Here is a 27,338-nt window from a genome sequence, read left to right as displayed (position 1 = left end):
CATTGCTGCCGTCATAAATCGCATGCTGCCATTCACTTTCAGTGATGCCCCCGGTTATTTCAGCAAGACAATACCAAGCTGCTTGCCGTGCGTTACGAAAGTGTGGCTTCATTGTAAAAGTATAAGTATGACTAATCTGGTCTTCCAGCAGGCCAGACCTTCCTCAGAATGATTTTGTCTGCATTATCAAGCATAAAATATGACAAAAGACATCAGGCAAGAATGGGAAGGAATTCTCACAGTTTCTTCAGATCCTGTATGCTTCTTGAATGTTATTCTTATTTTTTTTAAAGTGGGGTAAAACAGTAGTGAACTTGCAATTGACACAGATTTTTGGGGAAATTGTTACAGGTTCAATTAACTTGTTCAATTAAAAATGCGTGCAAAATAACAATCAGTTTGAACATGAAATAATATATTGTCTTTGAAGTGTATTCAAGTAAATATAGGTTTAAATTAATTTAAAAATGAACATTTTTTTATTTACAAAACATCACAACTCCAGTGGATGTGCTCTTGAAAAAAAAATCACAGTACAGTGTCATGCTGAGCTTCACTCCCAACAAAGAACCTCCCTTGTACTCTACAAGGAAAAAACAAACATGCATCTCCCTGACACCCACCTCCCCCATCCTGGATTATAACTGATTACTCTTCTCATTAATATGACTGAAAATGAATCAGTGGCTTGTGAGATTCTCAAGGCATGAAGAGAAAAATGCATCGCAGATTCCCCCCCAGACACCCCACCCTCTTTATCTCTCTCTCTCCAGCACTGTGAGGAGGAGGGGAGCATCAGTGAAGCATTTTTTAAGCACATGTTGTCGTGCGTGATGTGAAGTGCTGCAGCAGCTTTCCATTTCTCTCACAAACTGGCTGGCTTCTGCCACCACCTGTAGCATCTGTCCTCTTCCTTGTGGAACCAAACGCACGGCTGAGAGCGTGTGGTTGGCGAAGAGGGAAGATATCTTTGATTATAAGTGGACTTGTGAGTCAGAGAGCTCCTCAGTGCAGGCTCAGTTGACACTGATGAAAGGTAAGACTATGCTGGTCTCGTTTGGCTTTGAATGAGCAAATATGTGCAGTCTCGCTCTTGCTCCCTCTCACTCGGTCGCATTTGCGTGGAATAAGGTAGAAAAGGTCAGGGAGATGATTAAAGGCGGTCTGTTGTCCGTCTTGATATTGTAGCCTTCATCCAGATGCTTTTCAACAGGTGGTTACCACAGCAGCAGCACGCTGCTTTGACACTAATGGGTTCTAAGCACTGTGACGATACTGCTATAAAACCCTGAGAGTTGGTGTGTGTGTGTGTGTTATTATGTGTGGGATGGGGTCTTTGGAGGGGCAAATTGAGTCAGCTGAGCAAGAGGGGTAATGAGACAGACACCAAAAACGCTTAAGACCTAAAACTGAGATGATGCTCAATAGCCATCTTTGGCAACAGAAAAAAAAACACATGAATTATGAACTTTATATGATTTGTGATGTTTTTGTGCAATGGAGGTCATTTATTGGCAGTTGGATTCTCATTGCAAGTCCTTTTTTTGACAAATACAATAACAAATCTACCACATCTTCAGGCCACTTGCACAAGCTGTTTAAATCTAATACAATAGTTGTATACACATGTGGTTCTGCCTTTACAAAGATTAAAAGGCTCTCTTTTGGTGACTGAGGGGAAGGCCACAATGAGCACCACAAAAAGAAGAATATTTGTATATTACACTGTATGTAATAGTAATAGAAAGTGACCTCTGCTTGAATAGGCTCCGCTCCGCCATTTAACACATACATCATCTACTTGAACAAATAAACAGAACCTCAAACGGACACAGTAAAATTTGAAGTTCTGCCGTATACAATTTCTATTATCACTTATCCATATGAAAGGTAGAAAATAATAGAGATTGCGCTAAATGTTTGCAGTCATTTCTACACCCACAATAGTATTGTTAAATATGAACATTTTATGATAGCACATCTCTTACATCCGCATTGCCTCTGTGACAAGCGCCTGTAAATTCAACTGATGTGCCAGTTGATTGGTCTGTGCAGATGTCTTCTGTTGTCGCTATGAAGACAAAACGCTGCTGGCTCACTTTTGGTCAGCCTGCGGGATAGCAAGCTGAACCGTCTCTATGGAAATGGCTTTCGTCATAAGTTCCCATCAAGCACGGTGATGGAGCTGTGTTGTGTGCACACCCTAGATTGCAGGTGCAGGATGTAAGATGAGCAACGATGCGGCATGGACAAAGCCATGTGGGAGTTTATTGATTCATGTCAGTAATTGGAAATGCTACCTTTTGCACACATAATTTTGACTCTTCCTCATATGAATCAGTGTTGGTTATTTCTTCCCGTCGCACCTTTGGTGTGTTTGTAGGCTCCAATGTTCATTTCATTAATTCTTATGCACTCTACCTACTAGACTGTAGTAGATAAGCCCATTCAACCCATAAAGCCTAACCCACTCAATATAAATTTTAACCAGTGCACTTAAAAGCCTTTGAAACCGTATGGCTTGGAATGCAACCTAACAAAATATTCCTGAACAAAATTTCAAAAGTCAAAGCTGTCCTACATGATACGGCATCAAGTGACAAAGCACCAGGTGTGTTTCGTTTATCATGTACTGACAATGTAATACTCCTACCTGCAGCACAATGCCTGGACTCATCAACAAGGAGAATCGTAGCGCTCTACCTCTTAGTGTCTCAGACATAACTTCCTGCGTCAGGGGCTACACTCAGGCCATGACCGCTTTGATGACATATGAAAATATTGAAGATCATGCCATTGAGGGTAATTTTATTTTTAAATACTCCGAAAAGGCGTTATTACCTGATCTAATTTGACCTATTCTATTTCCTCAATGGTGGCCTTGCAGGTATTTTCATCTATCCACTGGAGGAAAAAAACATTGTTGTGGGCTTTGAGGCGATGATCTCCAATCAGATTATCACGCTGCAAATCAAGGACAAATCCAAGATTGATGACTGTTACCACAATTCGTGCAGCATACCAAACAGTGCTCCACCGTGTGGTGTTGGTAAGTTTGCTATATTCTGCTGCCTATTTTCTTTCGTTTTTTAGCTACAGTACATGCATAACTCAGAATGGATGAATAGGTTTAGAGGCAGATTGATTCCTATATACATCTTATCTTGTTTAACATTGTGAATTTATCTAATGATATCACAAAACCCTAAGCTGGGTGGAGTGGGATATGATCCAATTTATTCTTATTTGTCCAATGCGCTCTATAGATCCATGCCTGTGACAAAAAGTAGAATAACGAATGGCAAAGTTATAATACATGCTGTGCCCATCAGGTGGCAGGACGTGTAATAAAACCGTCCCCGTTCACACAACAGAAGTCAAGCTTCAAGTAAATATAACATGCCCAGGTTCAACACTAAGTCTATTTGTGAGTAAATCAAGACAGAAATCCATTTTTTCAGAGCTCAGAAACTTTTTGAGACATTTTTAATTGGGGATGTTCACTGTGATGTTTTTTTTTTAAATGGAAAATGTGTAACCTGGCTTTAAATGGGCTCTATTTTCATGGCTGGTGTAAATCCTGTGCTATGAATTTGGTGGTTTTGACTCGATTTTGATCATTTTGAAGGCAAGAGGGAAGGTTGCACTGCTTTGGAGTTGGTCAATAAAAATGACTCAGTTAATTGCAAATACTTTTAAAGACAAATTTCAACATGGCAGAAGGCCATCTACACTGTGAAAGTGGTACCAGGAGAGCCCAATTCCATCCTCAACCACTGGTGTAAACCTCTCATAGCTGTGCCACCCTTTGGGATGATTTCAAAAATAAAACACAATGATGCAGATAGATTGATGCCCACTGTTCACATATATACTACACATATCTAGAAATATGAAATCATGCTAGACCAGCTGTCTATCTTGGGCTAGACTCCGTCTGGGAAGGCCTCAACTTTCTGTCACCAAAAGGTCACCCCACCAGGTACATCTCCAAGTCACTCTTTTAGTTGCACTGGCCCATTCAGGTCTGCCAAATTGGCAAATACATACCACAAACCTTATGCTGAGGAACAAATCAAGATATGCCAGCATTTGTGCAATGGCATGGATATGCTTTTTATGGAAATAGAGCCAAATATAACAAGTCAAGTTGAAGAGAACTAATCCAATTGGTCTTCTAGGACATATACTTCTGGATGAAGATTTGGAGAGGACAGTGCTAGTAGTAAACCTGGGGGTCATTCCTCCTTTGGAGACGGTGCAAATTCTGGTCAGTACCTCCTGTGAGCTATTCACTCAGGCCAGTGGGGGCATCAGTGTGTCTACGCCACCAGTGTGCACACCCCGCGTACAAAGGAGCTTTAATGAGGACCAAGGCTTGTCCCCAAACTTCTCCAGAATGTAAGTAGACTCAGATAGATATAACTGAACAAGCACCTTCTCTTTCTAAATTCAAGTCCCAAACAAATGTCAGAATTTTAGTCTCATGCAGTATTTCAGTTTATTAACTAATCATTTAGTTCAGTGACTGTGTTCATGATTAAACATGTGTCTTTCTTTTCAATGCTTCTTTTTTTTTTTTTTTTTTAGGCGAGATAAACATCACTGTGGCACCTGCCCACATGATCATGCTCCCACCTCAGCGCACTTTTGTTTGTTTGCCCTCCTGGAAGACGAAGCCATCAACTCCATGGACTATCAGTTTAACTTCCAACTAGAAATACGAGCTCCCTACCTTCTCGCAGGTCAGTTGAGCAAAAATCCTGGTTGAAGATTAGTTTTCTGTGCGAATAAACAAGAAATCAGTACAAAAAAAAATAAAAATCAACATGCCGGTTAGGACACAATCTGAATGAAGGTAATAATAGAAAATAACAACGATGCTAATCTAGAAAATTGAGTGCATAAGCCACCAGTGCACAATTTATCCATACTCTGACTTTTGCACTTTCTGAACTTGAGAGGAAAAATAAATACTTTTCTTTCAATATGTTGTTTGTTTCCATGTAAAAAAAAAAAAAAAGAAAAAAAATCCCATGGTACTTAATGTTTATGTTGAAGTAAGAACTGAAGGTTAAGGACAAACTAGGAAAGCGATGCATCTGTTGATATTTGTGTAGGTGTGGAGAGCCCATCACACGCTATCCGAGCCGACGCTGACCCACTGGCCCGCTCAGCCACAAGTGTGGTCATCACTTTGGCAGACAAGTACACTTACGACTGTCCTATTGAGATTCTCATCTACCCTAGCGGTATGTCTACAAGATCACACTCAAGATGGTTTAGCATTTCTCCAAGCTGCCTTCAGGCCACCAATGGAGCATTTGTTTACATGTTGAGTGCATAAGCGCCACAACAAAGTCCTTGTAGTTAGTCTATCTGAGGATTTCACTGTGTGGGCGAGACGCTCCAGGTTCTTGTTGTTTTTCTCTCTCCTGGTGTCATCTCATACCTACAGGGTCGCAGAAGCAAAAACCGTCTCTGCTAATCTGAAATCGTGTCATGAAGGCTTTGCTGGCCATGCCCCCCAACCTCCAGGCCAACGATTTTGATTGATAGACAGCCAAATAGGTAGATAGATGGACAAATGGATGGCCAGATGTGTATATATATATATATATATATATATATATATATATATATATATATATATATATATATATATATATATATATATATATATATATATATATATATATATATATATATGGATAGATAGATAGATAGATAGATAGATAGATAGATAGATAGATAGATAGATAGATAGATAGATAGATGATGAACAAGTTCTAATATTCTTTGGTTTAACTGAGCCTTGTCTAATGTGTCTGTCATGATCAGCTAGCAAATGTTGCTATTTCTATTAAAAAAAAAGAGGGAATTGAAACCTCAGTAGTAATAGTAGTAATATTAAAACATACCAGACTTAATGTTTGACACTCCATTTTCTTTTCAATCAGCTATCTATTGAACTACACAGATAAACAGTATGAGATTACTTGAAAACATGAAATTCAAGTTTGACCAAAATGATGTACGACATATTTTTATTATGAAATGTGTCATTGGCCTGAGTACAACAGATATTTTCAATGAATAACAGAGGACAGGTTATTTCCCCAAATGTGTACATAAATGCTGCAACTTGCTTAAAGATCCAAATGTTTTTTTTTTTTTATTGAAATAAAGTTCTGGAAAGCTGGAAATTGAACAACCTACACGAATTAAAAAAAGAACATGAACATGGGGAAAACTGATGTACCATACTCCAATTTTTGCAGAATAATCAGATATCTTACTTACCGGGGCTGCATATACACTCTAAAGCTGTGATTGGTGGTGATATTAGAAAAATACATGTTAGAAAACAATTAGAAAATGAAATTATTAAATTATTAGAAAACTTTCCACCATTTTGTCCAAATGTATCCAAACTATTCTAATTCTTGACTGACTCACCTCAATCCAATATGGTTTTCCGCAGAACCTCACGTGCCTCAAGTGCTCATAGAGAGTGGAGACATGACACAAGACGAGTATGATGAATTCATACACAGACGCAGCGACTTCATCAAGGCCACCAAGAAGGATTCCAGCAATGAGAGGAAGGTAAGAATGTAACCCAGAAGCTGAGCTTCGTGCCTGAGCTGATGAGATCCATATTTCGATAAATGTCTCTCACTAGACAATACAAAGCGATGGTCTGCCCATTATGAAGCTGGAACAGCATACATTTGCAAAAAACAAAAACAAAAAACGTGAGGTTATGTGTAATGCGCTCCCGCGATTGTCAATCACACAATAACAGATCTCACAGTGCAATAGATGTTTTCAAAGTACTCAGAAAACTGCTCAACAATCTCCTTTTCATGTTACTTTTTTAAAGTCTAAATCATAGGTAAACTTACTGTACAAACTCTACAGCCATCCTTTATGTTATCAGTTATTATATTGATAAGTAAAATTCGTATACATCACTCTATTACACTTTGTTTTGCATAATTGTTAAGCATCTATTACATATTTGATGAGTTCACAGTTGCAGAATGAACTGTTATTTTACTGTATTTATTTATTGCTATAAATGGAGTGGACTTTTGTGAAGGAAATCAAATATTAGCTTGTTATCATTATGTGCTTATTTCTTGTTTAGAATAGTGTGCATTGCTATCCATGTGTGAAGTCCGAGTTCATCTCGCCCCAGTCCTTAGATAAAGCTGTTGACGCAGGAAAGTGTGAGCTGGGACCTTGGCCCAGCTGTTGGTGGCGCCCGACTGGCTCTTTTTGTCTTGAAATGTGCAATACTTTCCTGAATGAACAAAAACCAGGCGGAGGCGCTTGAGCGGTTGAATTAGTGCCGGGGAACGCACGCGTTCGTTCGTCCAAGCTTTTTCCCTCTACCATGGTATAGAAAAGTCAATCTTGGCTGGTCTGAGTTACTCTTTTTGCTGCTTAGCAGCTAGGCTTGTCCTAGTCTTCTTTTAGAGATTTCTCTGACAACTTTTATAGTAGTGCTTTCTACACCGTGTGACTCACGTTCCCACTTCACTCAAACATCTGTACGCCAGTGACAGCTGGCGCTGTGTAGGGTGCTGCCAGGTTCACTGGGAGCAAATGAAGGTTCAGTGTCTTGGTCAAGGACACATCCACTTGGTCACCAGGATTGGGGAGCGAGCCGACGACCTTCCGGTTGCCCTTGGTAGGTGAAAACTCCCCCGCCGAGCCATGCCCCCTTCAAGGCTACCTCAGCAAAAGTCAGGAAGAAGACTTGCATCACTCCGACGACGAGTTGACATTTTCTTGCGCAGCTAACAAGAGACAGAACGCTATTTGTACAATATAGATGTGCTCACAAAAATTGTGCTCAAATACCAAACAACAAGTCTTCTTCTATATTTGACCTACTTAAGTATTGCAACAACTATTATAATTGTAACCATTATTTCCTTTAAAATACAATAATGTGCAATAATGTGCAATGTACTGTTAAAATGTTGGGGTGAGTCCTTACCGACCCTGGTCCTACGCTAAAAAACTGCATGAACAATTAATCTCCGTTATTCTCGTAATCCTCGTAATTCTCGTAATCTCCGAGAAAACTTTGACCGTCAATTGCAATTTTGATTCGAGTCTTACCTCTCTAAAGTTCAATAAGGTGCGGAAGTCACAGATCTGGTCCTTTCTCCCTGAGCCGAGTAGAAAGGCACAACATCTATACAACAGCACTTATGTATGATGATCATTCCGTCGATCGTTTCTCAAGGGTTGACACAACACAGACTGGAAGAGGTGGCCGAATTCCCCGTCTCTCCGAGTCAGGTCTCCGAAGCCAGATTTCTTGTCTCGCTGAGTCAGCTCGCGGAAGTCACGCTGATTCCTAACCTTGGGTCGTTCTCCGTGTTCTGCAAACATCAAAAAACATAAGCAAATTCTTCTCTATTAATATGCAAAGCTGAACAAATAAAACATTTTGAGAATGTAGACATGTCAAATCCAGCAGTACCTACCGGTAGATCACACTTGGTCTGTAAATGCTCTTTGACCTATTTTTTAAGACGAACTGGTACACAACATTTATGTCCCACAATAGGGTAATTTACGGTAAATGCAGTAATCTTGTCAGTTGTTTTCTCAAGCACATATGTCAACATCACAACACCTCATGATTGCTTTCACCCGTGCATTATAATGACCCTTCGCACTTTAGCACAAATATCTTTACCATTAAACTGGGTTTCCATGGAAACTCGCTAATGGATCCACTACACTCAGCCTGGAATTTTGCTTTCATGTATGCGACTGCCATTTGAACTCGTTAGTCATAATGTCTCCTCTGTGCTCCATAGGTGCAGGCCATCCACAGGCGGCTGCACAAGGACATCCTCCACAACCCTGTGGTCATGCTCAACTTTTGTCCCAACCTCAAGCCTGTTAGTTCTGACCTAAGAAAAGTACACGGAGAGTATATTTTCTTCATCGATCGTAGCGGCAGCATGAGCGGCGTCAACATCAACCATGTGAAGGTACCATGGAGTTATTTTTATCTTGTGACTTTTTAGGTTGAACGTAATCTTGGCTGGAAAGCATTATAGAAAACGATCATGAAAACAGCCAGTTTCCAAAATAAGGTCAGTTGAGTTAAATTAATCTACCAGAAAAAACAAACAAACATGTCAGCCCATATGAGAAGCCCATGTTTTTTGAATATGGCCGTATGACATTTGCAAGCTAAGTTTTAATTGGTCTTTACTTGAGCCCTGAGCGACTGTGGTCATTTTCAGTCGATAGCTCGTGGAAAAATGGACACCTTCCATGTTGACTAATAAAAGCTGGATTTTGCTGCTGAATTCATACTCCGCAAACACAATATTAATAAGAATGCTGTAAGAAACATAGTGTCAAGAAAGGTGTTGATTTGACTTCGATAAAATAATCTGGATCCATGCAACAACAGAGTGCACTGGAACAGTTTAAAATCCTGTGTAGTTCTTTTTGGTCAACACAAGATTATACTGTAGTTTGTCTGAGCAGCTTTTTCATCGTGCTCACACATTTGATGTCTCACACTCTGTCCCAGGAGGCAATGGTGGTGATTCTCAAGAGTCTCATACCAGGCTGCCTCTTCAACTTAGTAAGCTTTGGCTCGACCTTCAAATCAGTTTTTTCCAGCAGTCAGAATTACGAAGAGGTAATCTTGAAAAATTCTTGTTATGCTTATGACTTTTTTGTGTTTTTTTTTTTTTTTTTTTTACCCTTACAGAAAACATTTTTAGGCCTCAAACACTGCTTGAGGTCCACTGCTCATCCCCTGTATAGTATGTCTTTGTATGTCAATGCTTGAATGGGTAAAATTAGGTTCATTCACTGCAGGACTGTTTCATCAATCCCCTCAGCTTCATATTTTGGATCAGTCAGATTCAGCTATGACTGAAATGGGAGCTTTTTAAGATCGTTATGAACAGAAACAAAGGGAAATATTATAACCCAAAGAAGGTGTCAGGAGAAATAAGATGGTCAAAAATTAGATTTTTATCTTCCTCCCTCCTTCCTCTTCAGCATTTTCAGTAATCTTAGCATGCTTGTGTTCGTAAATAGTAAACAACATATAGCTGTCAGAGAATGTAACATACAGGTTTACTGACACTGTGTTATGACCCGTGGGTCATATGTAGCTTTTGTATGTTCTGCTGTGTTCTCTTTTGGTTTGTGTGTGTGTGAGTGGGTGAGTGTGCATGAGTGCCTTTTGGTTGGAGTGTGTCAATTATGTGCAGGTGGTGTCATCCCATTGGCTGGCTCTCCTGATTTGCTGCCCTATTTAAACAGTCCACGGATCAAGCTCTCCCTCCCTCTCTCTCTCCGGTCATCCCACCGCCAGAAAAAGCCACCCCAGAAATTGTTCGTGTGCATCTGTGTTGCTCGCTGTGTTTATGAGAATCTGTGGATTGAGCAGTAGTAGGAGGGAGACGCCGTTTTGGTTTAACCTTTTTTCTCCTGTTTTTGGGTTAGGTAGTTAGTGAGCCAATTGTCATTTGTTTCCTTTTGTTTGGCTAGTTAGTTAGGAATTCAGATGATCTTTTGTTTATTACTTTGTTTGTTTGCTCTCCCTCCGAAGACAATAAAAGCTGCTGTTTTTGTTCTAAACAACTTTGGTTTCACGGGCTTTTTCTGGTGGTGAGGGTACGGACGGGAAGCACACACGTTATATCCCAGTTCCCCTTGGCTGGGTGTAACACACTGATTATGGTTTATTCTTTGATGAAAAGTGTCACAATTGGTTTTGTACTTGAAAGGGCACATGAAGTTGTTGCTTGTTGCTCATTTCTTGACTCCCAGGGATAAACTAAGTTCTCTAGGTTCTCTGCACTGGTTCTCAAACTGTAAAATATTTTCTCTCCCAAGTACTCCCTAACCAACACAAACCATTTTTGAATGAAAAAAATGCCATCCATGTCTGATTTGTTAAACTTTGGACCTACAGTACGTATATTTGTCGGTGTATTTGGTTCAGCAACTCCAGCAGACCGATGTGGAACATCATCTATTTCATTTCTGGTGCATCTGGAAAAAAATTGCATCACCGATTACAATGCACAGCCATTAAAATTTAACAAAAAGAATTAAAGACAACATTTTGCAAAAGAGTCACTGTAACACAATTTAGCAATAAATTGATTCATGTTCCAATTCATTTGCTCGTAACTGGAAATGAAAAACCGTTCCTCTCACAGAATTATTCTTTCAAATAGATTTGCTGATACTGTACCTGCATAAACCCTCTTAAAATCTCATGCAACCCCGAGTACTTTCACCTATCCCCATTTTTTGCCTTTTGGGGAAGTGAAAGTGCCTAAAACAAAGCCACACGAACGTAACAAGAACACAAAATTTCACTTGTATACAAATTTGATCCCAGTACTTTCATGCTGTGATGAACTAATGCTAATCACTCATTTCCTTTGCTTCCTATTGGTGTAAATTGAAATGACCCCAAATGGAGCAATAAATGGTGACTATTCTGGTTTTGTCTAACATGATCCAGGAAGCTCTTGCCCTGGCTTGTGACTATGTGCGAAAGATCCGAGCTGATATGGGGGGTACAAACATCCTGGCACCCCTCAAATGGATTCTGAGACAGCCGATGTTTCCTGGACACCCTCGTTTGCTTTTCCTACTGACTGATGGGGCAGTGAGCAACACAGGCAAAGTCATCGAGCTGGTGCGCAGTCATGCGCGCTATATCAGGTAGGTCAACTGCATGTATACATCATTGTATCGTTCTGCTTGTTTATTACACAATGAAGACTTTTGGTTTTTCACTGATCTCAAGGCAATCTTTGAGGGATCGTCATAATTTAATTGCAACATGGAGTAATCGATGGAGCTTTACCTCCATCAAAATGCAATCTGTGAAAAAGCAACTGGAATAATATCCTGACTAATAAAACGTCAAAAAAAAAAAAAAAAAGATTCACAGCAAACGGGGGAAATAATCTTGTTTAGCTGTTAGGCTGCAAGTCTTTAAATTGTTCTCTGGAGTCGCTATGGAAATGGAATGGGCCTACTGCCTTTGTCTTATTGCTATTATCGAACAATTGTCCCCAAATGGTATGCACATGAAAGTTGCCTGTTCAGACAATTAATCTCTTTCCATTTTGTGACATTTCTGCTATATTGTCCCAGTTTTAACCCATCCCCTGTATTGTATGTCTTTGTCTGTATTTCTGACACTGTTGGACACTATCAGAAAAGACAGCCTCAACTGCTCCAAATGCATTTTACTCTTCCAGAACAAAAATTTGTGTAGATAATGCTTAAAAGCAGTGCCATCACACGTAGGTCCTTCCACCCGTCTGCTCACCTGCCCAAAATTTGAATGCAGAATCCTTTAACTGTGAGGTTGACACACTTTTAACTGTGCCACCCTCAACAGGTATTGTGTGTTTAGCGATTATTTATGAGAGCAGAAGCACAATATGTTTTGACCTAAAAGATTATTACTAACGTAACATCACCAGACAACTATATCGCTGATCGACTCAGCTTTCTACCACATCATCTCTCAGCATTCATCTGTAAATTGTCTTTGCTCAGATGCTTTACATTTGGTATTGGGCAGAATGCCTGCAGAAGATTAGTGCATGAACTCGCAGCTGTGTCCAGAGGAAGAGCTGAATTCTTGGCAGAAGGCGAGAGGCTCCAAACGAGGGTAGGCCCTTCTCCCAATGTTCTATCCATCCATCCATCCATCTATCTATCCATCCATCTATCCATCCATCCATCCATCCATCTATCTATCTATCCATCCATCTATCCATCTATCTATCTATCTACCAACCTACCTACCTATCACTAGTTTAGTTGAGTGTGTCAAACTTAGGTATAATTTAGTGGAGTCAAAATTAGACATGCAAATTTCGTTAGCAAGGACCTGCATAGAGTGTAAAAATAGCAATTTGGTCATTAAATGAAATCAGGCGCTTTGTAGTAACTGTAGCTGTAGTAACTGGAGCAATGAAAGTAATATAATGGATAATTGATGTTAACTCGATGCAATATAAGCAGACCAAGTATTATTAAAGAGCTTGTCTCATATGTTAAATTTAGCAACCGGAAATTAGCACGCCTTCTTGCCCCCATTTGCTGGAAAGATGCATGACGAGTCAGTTTTCTAAACCTAACTATGGATTACCTGCTTCCTAACAACATTATTGTCTCTGTAGATGATAAAGTCTCTGAAGAAGACCATGTGTCCAGTCCTCAGTGACATTTCCATTGATTGGCTCTTTCCTGAGACCAAAGAGGTCCTACTTTCACCAGTGGGCAACACCTTCCTGTATCCCGGCGACAGTCTCATTGGGTATGCTGTGGTTTGTGACACCACCCGATACCATGCCAACCCCAAATCTGTAAGTATAAGCTTTTTGTGACAGTCATACATACAATCAGCAAATTCAACTATGATTCCCTATCATTAATTGTCAACTGTTTTATTTATTTATTTATTTTTTTGTCTATTGTTGATTCTAACAATTCATTTAAATACTTTCCTGAAGGCATTGGTACAAAAACCTTAATATATATATATATATATATATATATATATATATATATTGTCGTGCTGTTACCTTCCACGTGTGATGGCGAAGCGTGGGTGGACAGAGTCACACGACAAAAATAACTCCTTAGTGCACTTTACTTGTCTCCAATACGCACACAAGTTACACGCACGAGTGAACGTTTCGTTAACATACTCTACGTTGTTCTTGGCCTCTAGCTCGGGCACAGACAGCGCTGAGCAGTATCCGTGCAGTGAGCCGTGAGTACCAAAAAACAACCATAGAACAACAACTCGTCTCGCGATGACAACCGCGAACTGGACACGAATGTTGCATTCAATGACCAAACTTGGCTCGGAAAACCAAAACAAGAATTGATACACAAGTATAGGTCGCCAACATCTGAACTGCCTTACACTACCCCCCCTTTAGGAATACTGAGTCCCTTCAGTATCTGGTAATGTAATCAAAGTTGCTGAGTGTTAGTGAACTTTCTCTTAACATTTAGCTTTATTCTACTTGCAACTAGTGTCCAAATCTCTCTGGTCTATGAACTAGGCGACCACTTGATGTTTGAAAAGTCTCTGCCAATGAGTTGGTATCGCCTCGTCTTCTTCTTGGCTGAGCTGCTGGTCTGAGGTAATTCACATTGACCTTTGGACTCCATTGAACATGTGGTCGTCTCGCATGGACCTTTGGACTCCCCACCTGGATCGTATGGCAGCAGCAGTGGCAGTAGGGAAATGTCATTGTCAATGTCTTGGAACCCTGGGGGCTGGCAATGCTGTAGGACTTTGCTTCTCTGCCTCAAAACCCAAACGATGCATTCAGATGAAGGTCGAATGGTCATGGCTTGTCCCAGTGTTACTCTAGCCACACAGTAGTCCGATTCATCATCTCGCACAATCTTTGATGGCACAAGTTCATTTCCAATGAAGACCTTGCCACGGGCGTAGACAACAACATCATGCGCCTTCATCAAATCCAGCCCCAAAAGAACATGGTCCCTTATGGAAGCTACATGCACTTCCCAGGGAATAGTCTTGGATCCAATTTGAAAGGTCACTTTGAGTCCATGTTTAGCTTTCATGCCATCTCCAACTCCTGCATTCAGTAGATAGGTCTCATTTAGATCAGTTGGTGCAATGTTGCTTTTGAGGATACGCTGGTACAGTTCCTCTGAGATCACAGTGGTTTGAGCTCCAGTGTCTGCAACAGCCTGAGTTGGAATGCCATTTATAGTTAGAGGAATTTGTAGACTTTCACCTATCTTTATGGTGCAGCCAATCTGCCGGCCTTGTAACTGGTGATCTGAGTCTACAACTGAGTTGTGTGAACCGCCATCCGATTGCAGCTGGAATTCTTGATGCTTGTCGCCATGTTTATGTGCAGTCATAGGGCTAATTGGTGTAACACAGTCTTTTCTGAAGTGTCCTGTTTCACCACACTTGAAACACGGGCCAGCTACCGCACGATTTGGGCTGGGTGTTTGCGAACGTCCTCTGCTTTGTTGCAGCTGCTGGTAGTTTTGCTTTCGTTCTGGACCTTGGCTTTGGGTTGGTTTGGGTTGTTGGTGTCCTGCATTTAGAGACAGGAGATTCCCAACTTGCAGCTGCAGACTCTCGAATTTGTTAGCAAGAGATTTCACTTCATTCATTAGCGTAACAAACTGGTCAAAAGTGACATACTGAGGAGTCTGAACCCTGCGGGATATCGCAGCAGTATCTTCAAGCATGTCTCCTTCATCAACCCATGCGATGCGCCTGGTTCGGTTCCTTAGCTCAGTTTCACGGCCCACTGTGGCTTTGAAGTTATGCTCATGGGCCTCCACAAACTTTTGTGCGTCAACAAAAGAGCTTGGCTCACGGTTCATGACTTCATAGGCCACCTTTTGGTTCCGTAAGCCCTTAAGAAAAGCATCGGTTGCCAGCTGGTCCTGAAGCTGAAGATCAACTCCTGGGTAGGCAAGTGTGACAAGGCGTCTCACCTCCTCAGCAAATTCAGCAGATGTCTCACGGCCCTGACGCAGTTCTCCCAGCTTCCTCCTTATTGTTGTTGGTGGATCCTTTTTTCCAAAACGTTGGGTGAGTTGCTCTACAAGTAGAACATAATCTTCCCTCGTGCGCTCAGGAAGTGAGCAGACATACCGCACTGCAGCGCCTCTCAAACATTCATGCAGCCTGTCCACTCGTTCCAAGGTACTCCATCCATACTTTCTGGCTTGGCGTTCAAATGGCATTAAGAAAGAGTCCCAGTCATCAGTTCCATCAAATATGGCTAATTTAGGTCTTTGAGGTTCTGGCATGTTGTTAAAATAGACTCCAGTATTAGGTTCCCTGCTTCCATAGGTGGTGTGGGTATGTGAGGTCTCGTGCTCCGTGTCTCTCACTTCTGGGCGTCTATTGTCAGTGTCCGGAACTCGCCTTGATGGTCTTGAGCTTCGAGATCTTTGATTTATCACTTCCAATTCGGCTGCAAAAGGAACACGATCTCTTGGCCTGGTTGGTCCATGAATAGATGCACTTGGTTCAAATGAATGGCTTTCCTCCATTGACTGCATTGGATTAATGTCTTCTCCACCTTGTGCAGTAGCAAGTAATGCTTGGATCTGTGGTGTGGTTGGTTGTCCTGTTATATGTGAAAGGACAGGGGCCAACATCATTTGAAGGTGTCTTGCTTGTTGGTTCTGAGTTTCCAAGAGAGTTTGCAGCCATTTTGGAGCTATATCCGCCTCTGCTTGGCTTGCTGTTGCGCCTTGTAATTCCTCCGTCATTTTTGCTCAGTTTTTATTGTGTATTATGTCCACTTCGTCGCTACTTCCGCTCACGCTCTTATCGTGAAGGGGCGGACCGGAAGTTGTGTGCAGCGACGCTGCGACAGCTTGACAAGATCTCCTCTACTTTCCACGTTCAATTAGACGAACGGCAACGCGTTTTAGCTCGACTCCAGTTGTTAATCCGTTCGGAGCGGAGAGGAAAACAGTCTTTTCGATTCTTTACGGAATTATTTTGTAGAAATATCCCACTTCTGACACCAGTTGTCGTGCTGTTACCTTCCACGTGTGATGGCGAAGCGTGGGTGGACAGAGTCACACGACAAAAATAACTCCTTAGTGCACTTTACTTGTCTCCAATACGCACACAAGTTACACGCACGAGTGAACGTTTCGTTAACATACTCTACGTTGTTCTTGGCCTCTAGCTCGGGCACAGACAGCGCTGAGCAGTATCCGTGCAGTGAGCCGTGAGTACCAAAAAACAACCATAGAACAACAACTCGTCTCGCGATGACAACCGCGAACTGGACACGAATGTTGCATTCAATGACCAAACTTGGCTCGGAAAACCAAAACAAGAATTGATACACAAGTATAGGTCGCCAACATCTGAACTGCCTTACAATATATATATATATATATATATATATATATATATATATATATATATCATATCATGTTATGTCCCAGTCTAGGGGCCTAGGACACAACATGTGCAAAAAGGGCCCCGCCTTCCCCAACTCCCAAGCAGCCAGCCGACGAACCAGGTGTGGAAAACCAAGAAGATATATTTATTTACATGAGAAAAAGGGTTACTGAAAAACAGGAGCAAGTAACTCAGGGTGAACCAAGGCCAAAACAACAAACAAAACAATCCTGTCTGTGAAATAACCAAACTAACCTAACAAACAAAACAACCAAAAGACAATATGCTTACCTCCCGAGCACCAAAAACAGGAGGAAAGAAAATGCACAACAAAAACGGCGGATCAGCCCTACTGTTTGTTTTCCACAAATAACAGGACAATTGCGTGGCTGGTTGGGAGTGAAGGAGGACGAGAGTGTTGTCTGCCAGCTCGGCTCAATATATAGCAGGTGTGTGATGAACAGCAGCCAATCATGGGCCTTCCTGGATCCGACCAATCCTTGTGTTGCTGGGGCACACCTAAAAAAAAGATGCAAGGAAACACAGGGGAAAAAGAAACAAAGCAGGCCGATACCGGAGAGCAAGACCCCTGAGTGAACCCACCTGTAACAATATATTGTTTTATACTGTTGTCATTTGTCCAAATAGAAAAATACACAATAAATTTGCATTATTGGAGAGCAGTCGTTTTTTAAGTTATATATTTTTTTTTTCCTGTACAATTCCACCGAGGGCAAGTATGCTAAAACGTAAGTAGTTGTGCTATGGAATTATATTTGAGGCACAATCGTGAGTGATCAATGAAAGATTTTGCGCAAGTAAGAATAGATTTTGATCACAGCAAATATATTGAGCGAGCAAGGAAAGATTTTGGGCACAGAAAAAAAAATTGTTTCCTGGAATCTCTCATTGCTTGCTCACAGTAGCCCTCTCTCCTCGCCCAACATCTAGCTCTCCGCTCGCTCGAGTTATGTACTCTCTGTGCGCTCAGTTTGGCACACACATTACGAATGTGCCACAAATCCAGCCTATCAGAGCTAGTAAAAGTACATTGATTGACTGCTTGGTCTCCAATTGGATTGCTTGTTATGTTTACCCAGAAAGAGCAAATGAGATTGCGTCACAATGACTTGGGCGGCAGGTTGACTTAGATCATTAAAGGACAAAAACTAAAATTTGATGATTTTTTTTCTTTAATTTTATGTCCTTTTAAAACATTCTAGAGCAGTGTGTTGATTTTGCATTCCTTTGTTGATGATATTTTAGCATCAAAATTACAGCAAAAATAATAAACACAAATAGAAAGGATGAAAAATGTAAGTTCATATGAGGGTTCATTCAAACAGAACTGTCATCATCTTCTGTATCCACTCAAACAGAAAGTTGGCTTCTAAACACACTTGTCTCACCTGTCATGATCAACAGGATAAAAGACGACGATACAGCATGATGCGCTCTGTTGGCTCTGGGAGCTCTGTCTTCTATCACTCCCAAGACGAGGACCTGCTAAAGGCCTCTGCTGATGATCAGGCATCCTACAGACAAACACCCAGTGAGACTATTCATGACTCCAACCAGGATCCCATGATGGATGCCAGCTCTGTCGCTTTGGAACATGATGGCGGTAAGAACATCACGTGGTGGACGTTTTTGAAACGTAGGGGAGCCAATATACAGTAATTCCAATACAATTGGCCACTTCATGACATGTCTCCACTTAACTGTCTTCCTTGGGCCTTCTGCTCCGTTGTCAGCACTGGAGGATCAGATGTCAGCAAGAAGGCGAGCATACAGCTCCAATCAGATAACCGAGCATTTTCCAGCAAAGAAGTACACATCCAGTGATCCCACCTCCGTCATGCCAAAGAATCCTCTGAGGCGAGCCAAAGTCCAAGAACTGATTGGACACATTAACCCAGAGCATGAGGCCCAGTGGAAGAGAGACTACCAGGTTTTACACTCTTAACACAAATATTGATTGGGAAAAAAATACTATTATATATATATATATATATATATATATATATATATATATATATATATATATATATATATATATATATATATATATATATATATATATATATATATATATATATACTGTATATATATATATATATATATATATATATATATATATATATATATATATATATATATATATATATATATATATATATATATATACTGTATATATATATATATATATATATATATATATATATATATATACACACACACACACACATTTATGTTATTTTCAGCCCCAGCTGGTGAGTCTTTGTACAGCGCCTTTTAGAGAACAGCCAGCAGGTGTTCCCGTTCCGGTTCAGCATCATTCGTTAGAGGAGGCAGACTCCGAAATGCACACAACGGCCCCAGTTCGTAACACTGCTGGAGAGGATGGTTCTCGATCATCTGCAGACAGTCCATCTTCAGGAAGTGTGGGAGACACAGGCAAGGTTTCTTGGGCAAAGTCCAGATATTTCATATTTATTGAAACTTCTGATTCGAACGCTAGCTCGGATTTGCGTAATCAGGTTCAAAACAGGCCAGATAATTTGCATGTATAACTTTAGTAATCGTTGTCCCTCATTGCAGAAGGATACAGCCACCAGGTGTGTCAGGCTGAATCACCACAAGGGAGTCGCAGCACAGACATGGGCTTGGTGATCCATCAGCGAGGGGAGTGCAAGGCCGTGGTATCAGGACTGCTCTGTGGAAAGGCTGTCCAATGGGAGGTGCTCTTTGATGTTGAGCCCTTTCTGAAGGGGCGGGAGCGCGAGGAGAAGGTTCACGAGGAGCTATGGAACGAGACCTTCCACCATCTGGCTGCGCACTCCATCATACACGACTTTGAGCATATGGCAGAGAGGGAATGTGACATCGAGCATGGTGAGGCCAAGTTACATACATGTCTGAGTGTTGAATTCTGATTTGCATAATCAGGTTCAATAATAATGTAATACTACTTAATTTTGCAGGTTCTGGCAGAAAGTATCACGTTTACGCCATTCACACCAGCAAAGCATGCAACATACTGAGCAAATACACTGCTTTTGTTCCGGTTGATCTGGACACAAATGAATATCTGCCAACGTGTATCGAATACATCAACTTGGGTGAGTTGCATCGACTTGAATAGCATTGATTTGTACGGTTGTCAACCTTAACGGGTCTGCGAGTCTTGGACATGCTTTACTAGTGAATTGTTTGATATCTTCCTGTCTATGAAAACGTTTCAGTGAGCGATGTCTACGTAATTGTTGCACCTACGCTATTGCAGAGTGAAATAAGCTGCTGGACCCGTTCTACATTCAATGAGTAGTAAAATTAATTTATTAGATGCCAGTAAGCATCTAAATTAAATAGATAAGAAATGACAAGACTGTTAAAAAAAATTCATTAATGTGCATATGTACCTTAAAATTTGGCATTTTGTCAAACTGATCTTATATTGATTTAAGGAGTTAAATAAAAGATTTTAAGGACAGTACTTTATCTGATCCTATTTTATTTTGATTTGTTTGACTGTTGTTTTGAATGTTTAATCTAATTTTGCACAGTAAACCAATTATTACTTGCTTCATTTTAGTTTGAACTCACACTAAGATAACCCATTAAATTTATTGAAATTTAAAGTGCCACTTAAAATGTACTGCTTTGAAAAAAAATAACTTCTATTGTCATCCATTGGTTACAGATTATGACATTACTTCTCAAATTAAAATTGTTCACCTTAAGATATAGTTGTATTGAACGTTAACGTAACCATAGTGGTTTTCATTCATTTTCAATATTTTCTTAAGCTATTTAATCATCCATGCATTTTTGTCATATAAATCAACTGAAGTTTGATCTGTATTATCTTTCTAACTGGGGTTACATGGCAATAACTCGATGGGCAAATTTTCCATCAAAGGCAGCAAGGAGCCACTTAATCTGCCTTTCAAGTAACCTCATTTAAATGTGATTGGCTATGGCCACTGGACTCAGCACCTAATCATGTCATGCATTTTTTTCCTTTTGTTTATTTAGTTTTTGTCCCTTCAAGGTGACGTAGCTTTGTAAGAGGGTGGAACTCTAGTGTAATCTATTAACAAGTTCTTTTTCCTTTTTTGGTCTTTTTCTCTAATTCAGGAGATGGTTTGAAAAGAAGCTCACGCTCCAGTTCTGGAAGCAGGAAGAGCCAAGCTTATACCATCGGACTGGGCCGCTCTCAGTCTGGTGGTGTCTCGGAAGAAGCTGAAGACGTCTTATGTAACAGTACGCTGGTTTAAATTTCAAGTAGCCAAAGCCACTTCAATTACTGTACGTGCCCCTTGATAACAGTACGCACGTGTACATTTTGTGTGTTTTTAAAAACTTCACCTTGAAGTTACAGTTAGTTTGATTGATGAAGTTACACACACACACACACACACACAGACACGCGCACACACACGCACACACACACACACACACACACACACACACACACACACACACACGCCCAGTTTAACCCAACTGTTTTTAGAGTGTGTGTTGATAATGGACAAATCAGTCACAACACAAATCCAAGTCCAATTTTGGGGGGATTCTTTCGTCAGGTATAGAAGATGGCATATCTCCCTGCAGCACACCGTCCTCATCCAGCTGGGAGAAATGTAACTTCACAGAAGGTACTTTCAGAAAATCAATTCTTCAGGTTTTAACAATATTCCAGTAGGGATAACATTACAAACTCTTTGTCAACTTTGTCAGATTCAACATTTAATAAACAACACAAAAGGACGGAAGACAAGAAACTTGAGTTTATTTTTACTCGCAAGGTGAAATGACAGAGATGTGTACAGTTACAATGTCCTTTTTGAGAGCCTTTGCATTATCCCATTCTGCCGGTAGACTCAAAGTTACCGTGAGCTACAAAAACCTATCATCTGCCACATATGTAACAAATGGGCAAATACTACAAATGCTTTGTGTGGCATAATAGTTTATGGTGCGATTGATGTTTTTCCTTCATCATCTCCTAGGAACTCAAAGGAGTCCGTCGGTCACATCAGACCAGTCTCAGAAGTCTGTGGATAGTCTTTTTTCTGCCAGGTAGGTGCTAGAGAGTGGGTGTGTGAAGCAGTAGCATTTATCACTTATAACTATCATTTCAAAATAATTAGTTATATTACAAGATTACTGTACGTATTTGAAATGTAATGCATTCCACTACTATTGCAAACTCTCGCCACCATAACTGAAAATATGGATTTGTCATTCTAAATGTAGCTCATTACACTCATGACACATCCAGTGGAAGGTTGGCTCAAGCCTAAAATCAGTACGAATACTTTGATCTGTATTGTATTGTAAACCTTTAAAGACATGACAAGACACTAGGAGACGGATTTACCCTTAAATTACAAAAACTAAGAAGGTATTTCTATCAATTGAGACAATATAGTAATTTGTTTCTGTGCTCAAAATCTATTTTTGCTCCCTCAAAATCTTACATTGCTCGCTCGTGATTGTGCAGCAAATATAATTCCATACGTTGCTGCTGCATTCATTTCTGCAGTAGCAGAAACTAACGACAGCAAGTAAACATTTTCTCCTCTGAGCTTGCGCTGTTTTGGCGAATTTAGAGAAAAAACCCCACCTCTTTAAGGCTAAAAATACACTGTAATGCATTGCATTACTCTCATTTGTACCAAGTAAAATATTACAGGGTTTTTTGTGTGTGTGTGTGTGTGTGTGTGTGTGTGTGTAATACTGTCTATTACCCAATGGGGTTGCTGCTAGAAGTAATGCATTACAGTAATTCCATTAATTTTGTAATGAATTACCCCCAACACTGTTGATTTGCCTCATGACGAATTCTTGTGTAAACTGGCACCAATCTAAGTAAGCGCGACTTGTCTGCCTGCGTCTCCTTGGCCAGGTTGGCACTCAGCAGGACTCGTCTCCTGACAAAGGCTGCCAAAGGTTTCATGAGCCGGTCCCACAGCAAATCGGGTGATTCTATGGCAGAGAGTGACAATGAGAAGAAGGACTACATTCCCCTGGTGGGTATTTGATCTATATGTGTCAATAGCGTGCATCGAATCCTCTGAATGCATTGAATACATGATTATTATTGTCTAAAATGTTTTTTGAAATTACTGTGACACGGCTATCGGGGAGCGGTGGGGGTGGATGTGACACGGCTGCACGATAGGGGGTGGAAAGCAATCTCCAAGTGCCCACCTGACAGTGGCCAACTTGATATCATCTGCAAGTGGAGATCTTGCACGTCCTTATAAATGCATATCAAACCGTACCTCTTGCTTGGACAGCTGTGAGTCAGTTTAGGCTGTTTCCATGTAGTCCGCGAGCCTTTCCTGTGCTAAACTCAATTTTAGTCAGTTGCTTTTTTCACTTGTTGCTGGTGGGTCTGCATGTATTCTCCATGATAAATGGGGAGTAGCTGTAACTAAAAATGGTATTTGGTCTTCCACAGGTGTTGCTGCAGCTGGCGTGCGGCGCTTTCCCGCTTGACCATGCTCTGTGTGACATCATCAACGTGCCCATGGACAAGCTCAAGTGGACGTCCCCCTTCACCAGCCATCGCACCAGCCTTGGACACTCGTCACACTCAAGCGGTTGGCGCACAGAGAGCTGCGAAGATGAGTCCGGGTCACCAGGTGACCCACAAACGTGTCCGAAAGACCCGCTCCAATCCGGCAGGAATCAGGCTGACAGCGGACCGGTTGCTGTGGAAACCGTCTCGCTCAGCGGTGCGCAAAGGAGGATGCTGGACCCGGAGAGCCTGGTGTGGGCTACGGCGGTGGCCCTGGCCTGGCTGGAGCACAGCTCCGCGAGCTACTTCATCGAGTGGGAGCTGGTAGCTGCCAAGGCCAGCATGTGGCTCAGTGGCCAGGATATTCCGGAAGGCCGAGACGTGGCCTCGGTCAAGGCAGCGGCCAACCAGCTCTTCATCATCCTCAGACACTGGGATGACAACTTGCAGCTCAACATGCTCTGTTATAACCCAGGCAGTGTGTGACACTGCTGCAACTGCCTACGCTTGTCTCTCTGGAGTCCGCCGGTGTTGTGAGCAGTGTGCATGCTCATTGTGTGTGTGTATGTAGCCTCCAAACATATCAGAGTCAGTTTGTTTACATACGCTGCATTCCACTGAGAGATTTATTTCAAATTTACATGCAGAATGTGCAAAACACAATGACTCTTTGCTACCATCGGTAGCGCTTTGCCTTCTCATCGAACCGCTTGCCGATCTACGACCCCCGGAAATATTTATCCCCGTACAATTCATTCATGAGTTGAACACCTCTGCTGCAATGCATTCTTGTGTACATTTACACAAAATCTATTTTTTCACGTTTTATTCACGATGCAGCTGTACAACCGTCTGACTTCAAGGGCAGACCCGTTGGGTTCATTTTCCACTCAGTGATGCGAGTTAGAGTTACAACATTCCTGGGAAATTTCAAATTTTAGGAATTCATGGGAATTAAAAATTTTAAAACAAAAATAAAACAAAAGTGAAGGCTGGGCCTGAACAGGGAATGGGCAATCCGTTTTAGAAGTTTTAATATGATGATGACAACAAGAAAAACAGCTTGTGATTTAAAATCTGTTTAAAATCTGTTTTGCAACTTTGAATGAACCCTGATATAAAAAAAAACAACAACAACAAAAAACAACAACACTTGCCTCACAAAACTCACCATTCAGCAAGCCCACTGTCTTCAAAGAGATGTGCATGTGACTGAGAAGTGTATTTGCACTAATTCTGGTCTTAGCCAAGATTATTCTTCAATATATTTCCCCCAATGTTTAAGTTTCTTGTAAAGTCCACTTTTGTTTCTTTTTAATTTCTTTTTTAAACCCATAATCTCCTATTAATCATCAAATTTGGAAAATTTTCGTGAATTTTGCAACCCTAGTCGGAATGTTTGTCTGTTTCCATATGTGCCCTGTCACTGGCTGCTGGGTATAGTCCGCCTTTCACCTGGAGTAAGCTGGCTATGACAAAAAAAGAAAACTAAATTTGCCAAGAACTACAGAAAAGACACATTGTAATATGCATTCCAGGAGTTGGCGACATCCCTTTGAGAAGAAACAACACGCACAAACTCCAACCGTTTGTTTTCAAAGTAATTTGTTGAATGTCCATCATGAGTCACCTGTAACATTAGTGGTGGAGTAAATATGTGCTTGGATGGAAACATGCAAACTCAACAGCAGCGCTGTGGTTAACTATTGTCTTACCTGTAAACTACTTGAACACGTGAAGATTTGTGAATGTGGATGTTCTCATCCCGCGCTTTCAGTGTTTGCGTTTTCAGGAGTTAAAGCGCTGCATCATCAAACAGTATATTTTAAGTGTAAAGAAAAGCCCTTGGTTTTAGCTTTTTCTTCTCTATATGTACTATGTAATTTTCATGATCATTAGCACTGCTTTGACTGTTTCAGCCATGCTTACACGTAGTTTAAAAGTTCCAAGATGTAATTATACCTAACGGGCGTCTTCATCTTCTTATGCAGGAATTAATAATATACTTGTAAATTAACGAACAAATATGAGCTATTGTCAATGTAAACAATTACTCAAGTAGCAAAACAAGCCAAGAAAAACAATGTCATCGTTTGCTGCCATTTTCACTCATGAGAAAAACATAACAGTGGTAAAACATTCATCTCTCTCTCTCTCTCTCTCTCTCTCTCATTCTCGTTCATCTTCTTTTTTTTAACATTTTTGAATGAGGGATTGTAGGAGCAAGGAGAAGGCTTTAAATGTGACAGGTGCGACAACAGTGCATTTGGCTATTGAAAGGTGGGATGCCCAATACAATAAAAAAGGCCCATGAAATAAACCTGATCATAAGTGTTAAAAAAAAAAGCGACACGCTTCAACTAGAAACTCCAGTGTTCATTGTCTTAGTTACAAACATCCCAGGTTCAAAAGAGTAATTGAACCAAGTATACCTTTAAAGTTTAAATAATGATTCCTCGATGGTTTATACCTTCCCTCCAAAGAATTAGCTAAAATAAAAACACCCAAATTGTAAGGCAGATGATACAAACAGAAACAAAGATGTCAAAACATAAAGAAAAATGATGGTCAGGATTCTGACGTTGAAAGCATTCTGCATCCCACTTGTCAATAGCTATTGCACACATTTTTCCCTCCAAATATCTAATTCCAAATTAGAGCGTGAGGGATGCAATAGTGTGACTCAAGTCACATTTAAAATCTTCCCCTCGGTCATAAAACCCTCCTAATTTTTTTGGCCAACAATAAATACAATGTACCTAGTACTGTATTTTCCAGTCTTTCAACTGAATTGTACGCTTAGAGACCCTGGACCAACTTAGTCCCCTACCACACCCTGCAAAAGATCCTGAAATCATGAAAAACCATCAACTAACTAACTAACTAACTAACTAACTAACTAACTAACTAACTAAATCACTAACAGGTTGACTGACACTGTTTGGCATTCATTACCTAACATGTTTTTGACTGTTATGTAGAAATTAATTTTTATAATAATCATATTAGTTGCAAAAAATATCCATACCACTCAACCAGAAAAGTACTTGGTGGTATAAATCACCATTCAGTATTATGAGTTTTGTTTTTACAAAGATTTCTGTATTTATTTATCAACACACAGTTTTACCACAAGTGCCTATATTGCAAATGTGTTTGTGCCTACAGTCTTTTTTTTTTAGTGGGGTGGTCGGGCATTTCTTGATTCCTCTGAGACACCGGCACCTTTCATCATTATTTTTGTTCCCTCTGTATCGCAGTGCTGCTTTTCTCAGGTATCCATTTATCTTGTCCGTGGCTGAGTGCATCACTTCCCTTGCATGTGCATGGGTGGTTACTTTGTGAGTTGTTAAAATTAAAAGCGTTGCTATGACAAGTCTTGTATGGTGTCAGTGCAGTGTCATACAGTGCCATTTATTTTGTGGTGTAGTTGCAGTAATGTGTGCCGCTGCTATGGTGACAAGGTATATTTTTAAGTGAATTTGCTATGTGTGCCTTTGAAAATGTCAGTTGTTCTGATGCTCAAACTGCCTCTACAGGTGCATGTTAAAGAGTAATTTTAACAATAAACATTTGTACAAATACTATAGGCTTAACTTGTTTTTGTCGCTTGAGAATAGATTTTCCTCCATGCGGCCCCTGACCCCAAATCAGTTTGATACCCCTGCTCTACACTAATGACTGCAGAGCCACACAGTTCAACTATCACCAGGTAAAACATACTGACGACACACTTCTTCTGTCACTTTTGTAGGGCTCTTTGCGAAACCCCGGAGCAGCTCTACAGAGAAAGATCAAAACTTGAACTGAACGTCAGCAAAACTACTA

The 27,338-nt window shown here is 40.7% G+C and overlaps 1 protein-coding gene across 1 annotated transcript; it reads left to right on the top strand.

Annotated features, from left to right (window-relative positions):
* Positions 1 to 892: 892 nt before the first annotated feature.
* Positions 893 to 27,094, top strand: vwa5b1 (von Willebrand factor A domain containing 5B1). Its single transcript, XM_088408280.1, has 22 exons — positions 893 to 1,036; positions 2,660 to 2,802; positions 2,888 to 3,049; positions 4,182 to 4,401; positions 4,591 to 4,745; positions 5,121 to 5,252; positions 6,485 to 6,609; positions 8,847 to 9,023; positions 9,578 to 9,688; positions 11,540 to 11,742; positions 12,592 to 12,706; positions 13,221 to 13,406; positions 18,404 to 18,602; positions 18,733 to 18,929; positions 19,243 to 19,435; positions 19,580 to 19,873; positions 19,963 to 20,100; positions 21,119 to 21,244; positions 21,568 to 21,639; positions 21,994 to 22,063; positions 22,893 to 23,016; positions 23,451 to 27,094. The coding sequence occupies exons 2-22, from the start codon at positions 2,664 to 2,666 to the stop codon at positions 23,994 to 23,996; spliced, it is 3,684 nt and encodes a 1,227-aa protein (XP_088264406.1). The 5' UTR covers positions 893 to 1,036; positions 2,660 to 2,663; the 3' UTR covers positions 23,997 to 27,094.
* The last annotated feature ends 244 nt before the right edge of the window (positions 27,095 to 27,338 follow it).

Source organism: Hippichthys cyanospilos, chromosome 2 (assembly GCF_059441005.1).
Source record: "Hippichthys cyanospilos isolate Australia breed blue-spotted pipefish chromosome 2, RoL_Hcya_1.0, whole genome shotgun sequence".
Classification (NCBI taxonomy): Eukaryota; Metazoa; Chordata; class Actinopteri; order Syngnathiformes; family Syngnathidae; genus Hippichthys; species Hippichthys cyanospilos.
The sequence above is the reverse complement of the archived record's forward strand: the minus strand, read 5'-3'. Positions and strand labels throughout refer to the sequence as shown.

Bases quoted from the DNA above. Each gene is read 5' to 3' on its own strand.
- vwa5b1 (XM_088408280.1), top strand. From the start codon at position 2,664: ATGCCTGGACTCATCAACAAGGAGAATCGTAGCGCTCTACCTCTTAGT. The intron at 11,743-12,591 runs GTAGGTCAACTG...GTCTTTGCTCAG, and splicing joins AGTCATGCGCGCTATATCAG to ATGCTTTACATTTGGTATTG. The intron at 19,874-19,962 runs GTGAGGCCAAGT...TTAATTTTGCAG, and splicing joins GGAATGTGACATCGAGCATG to GTTCTGGCAGAAAGTATCAC.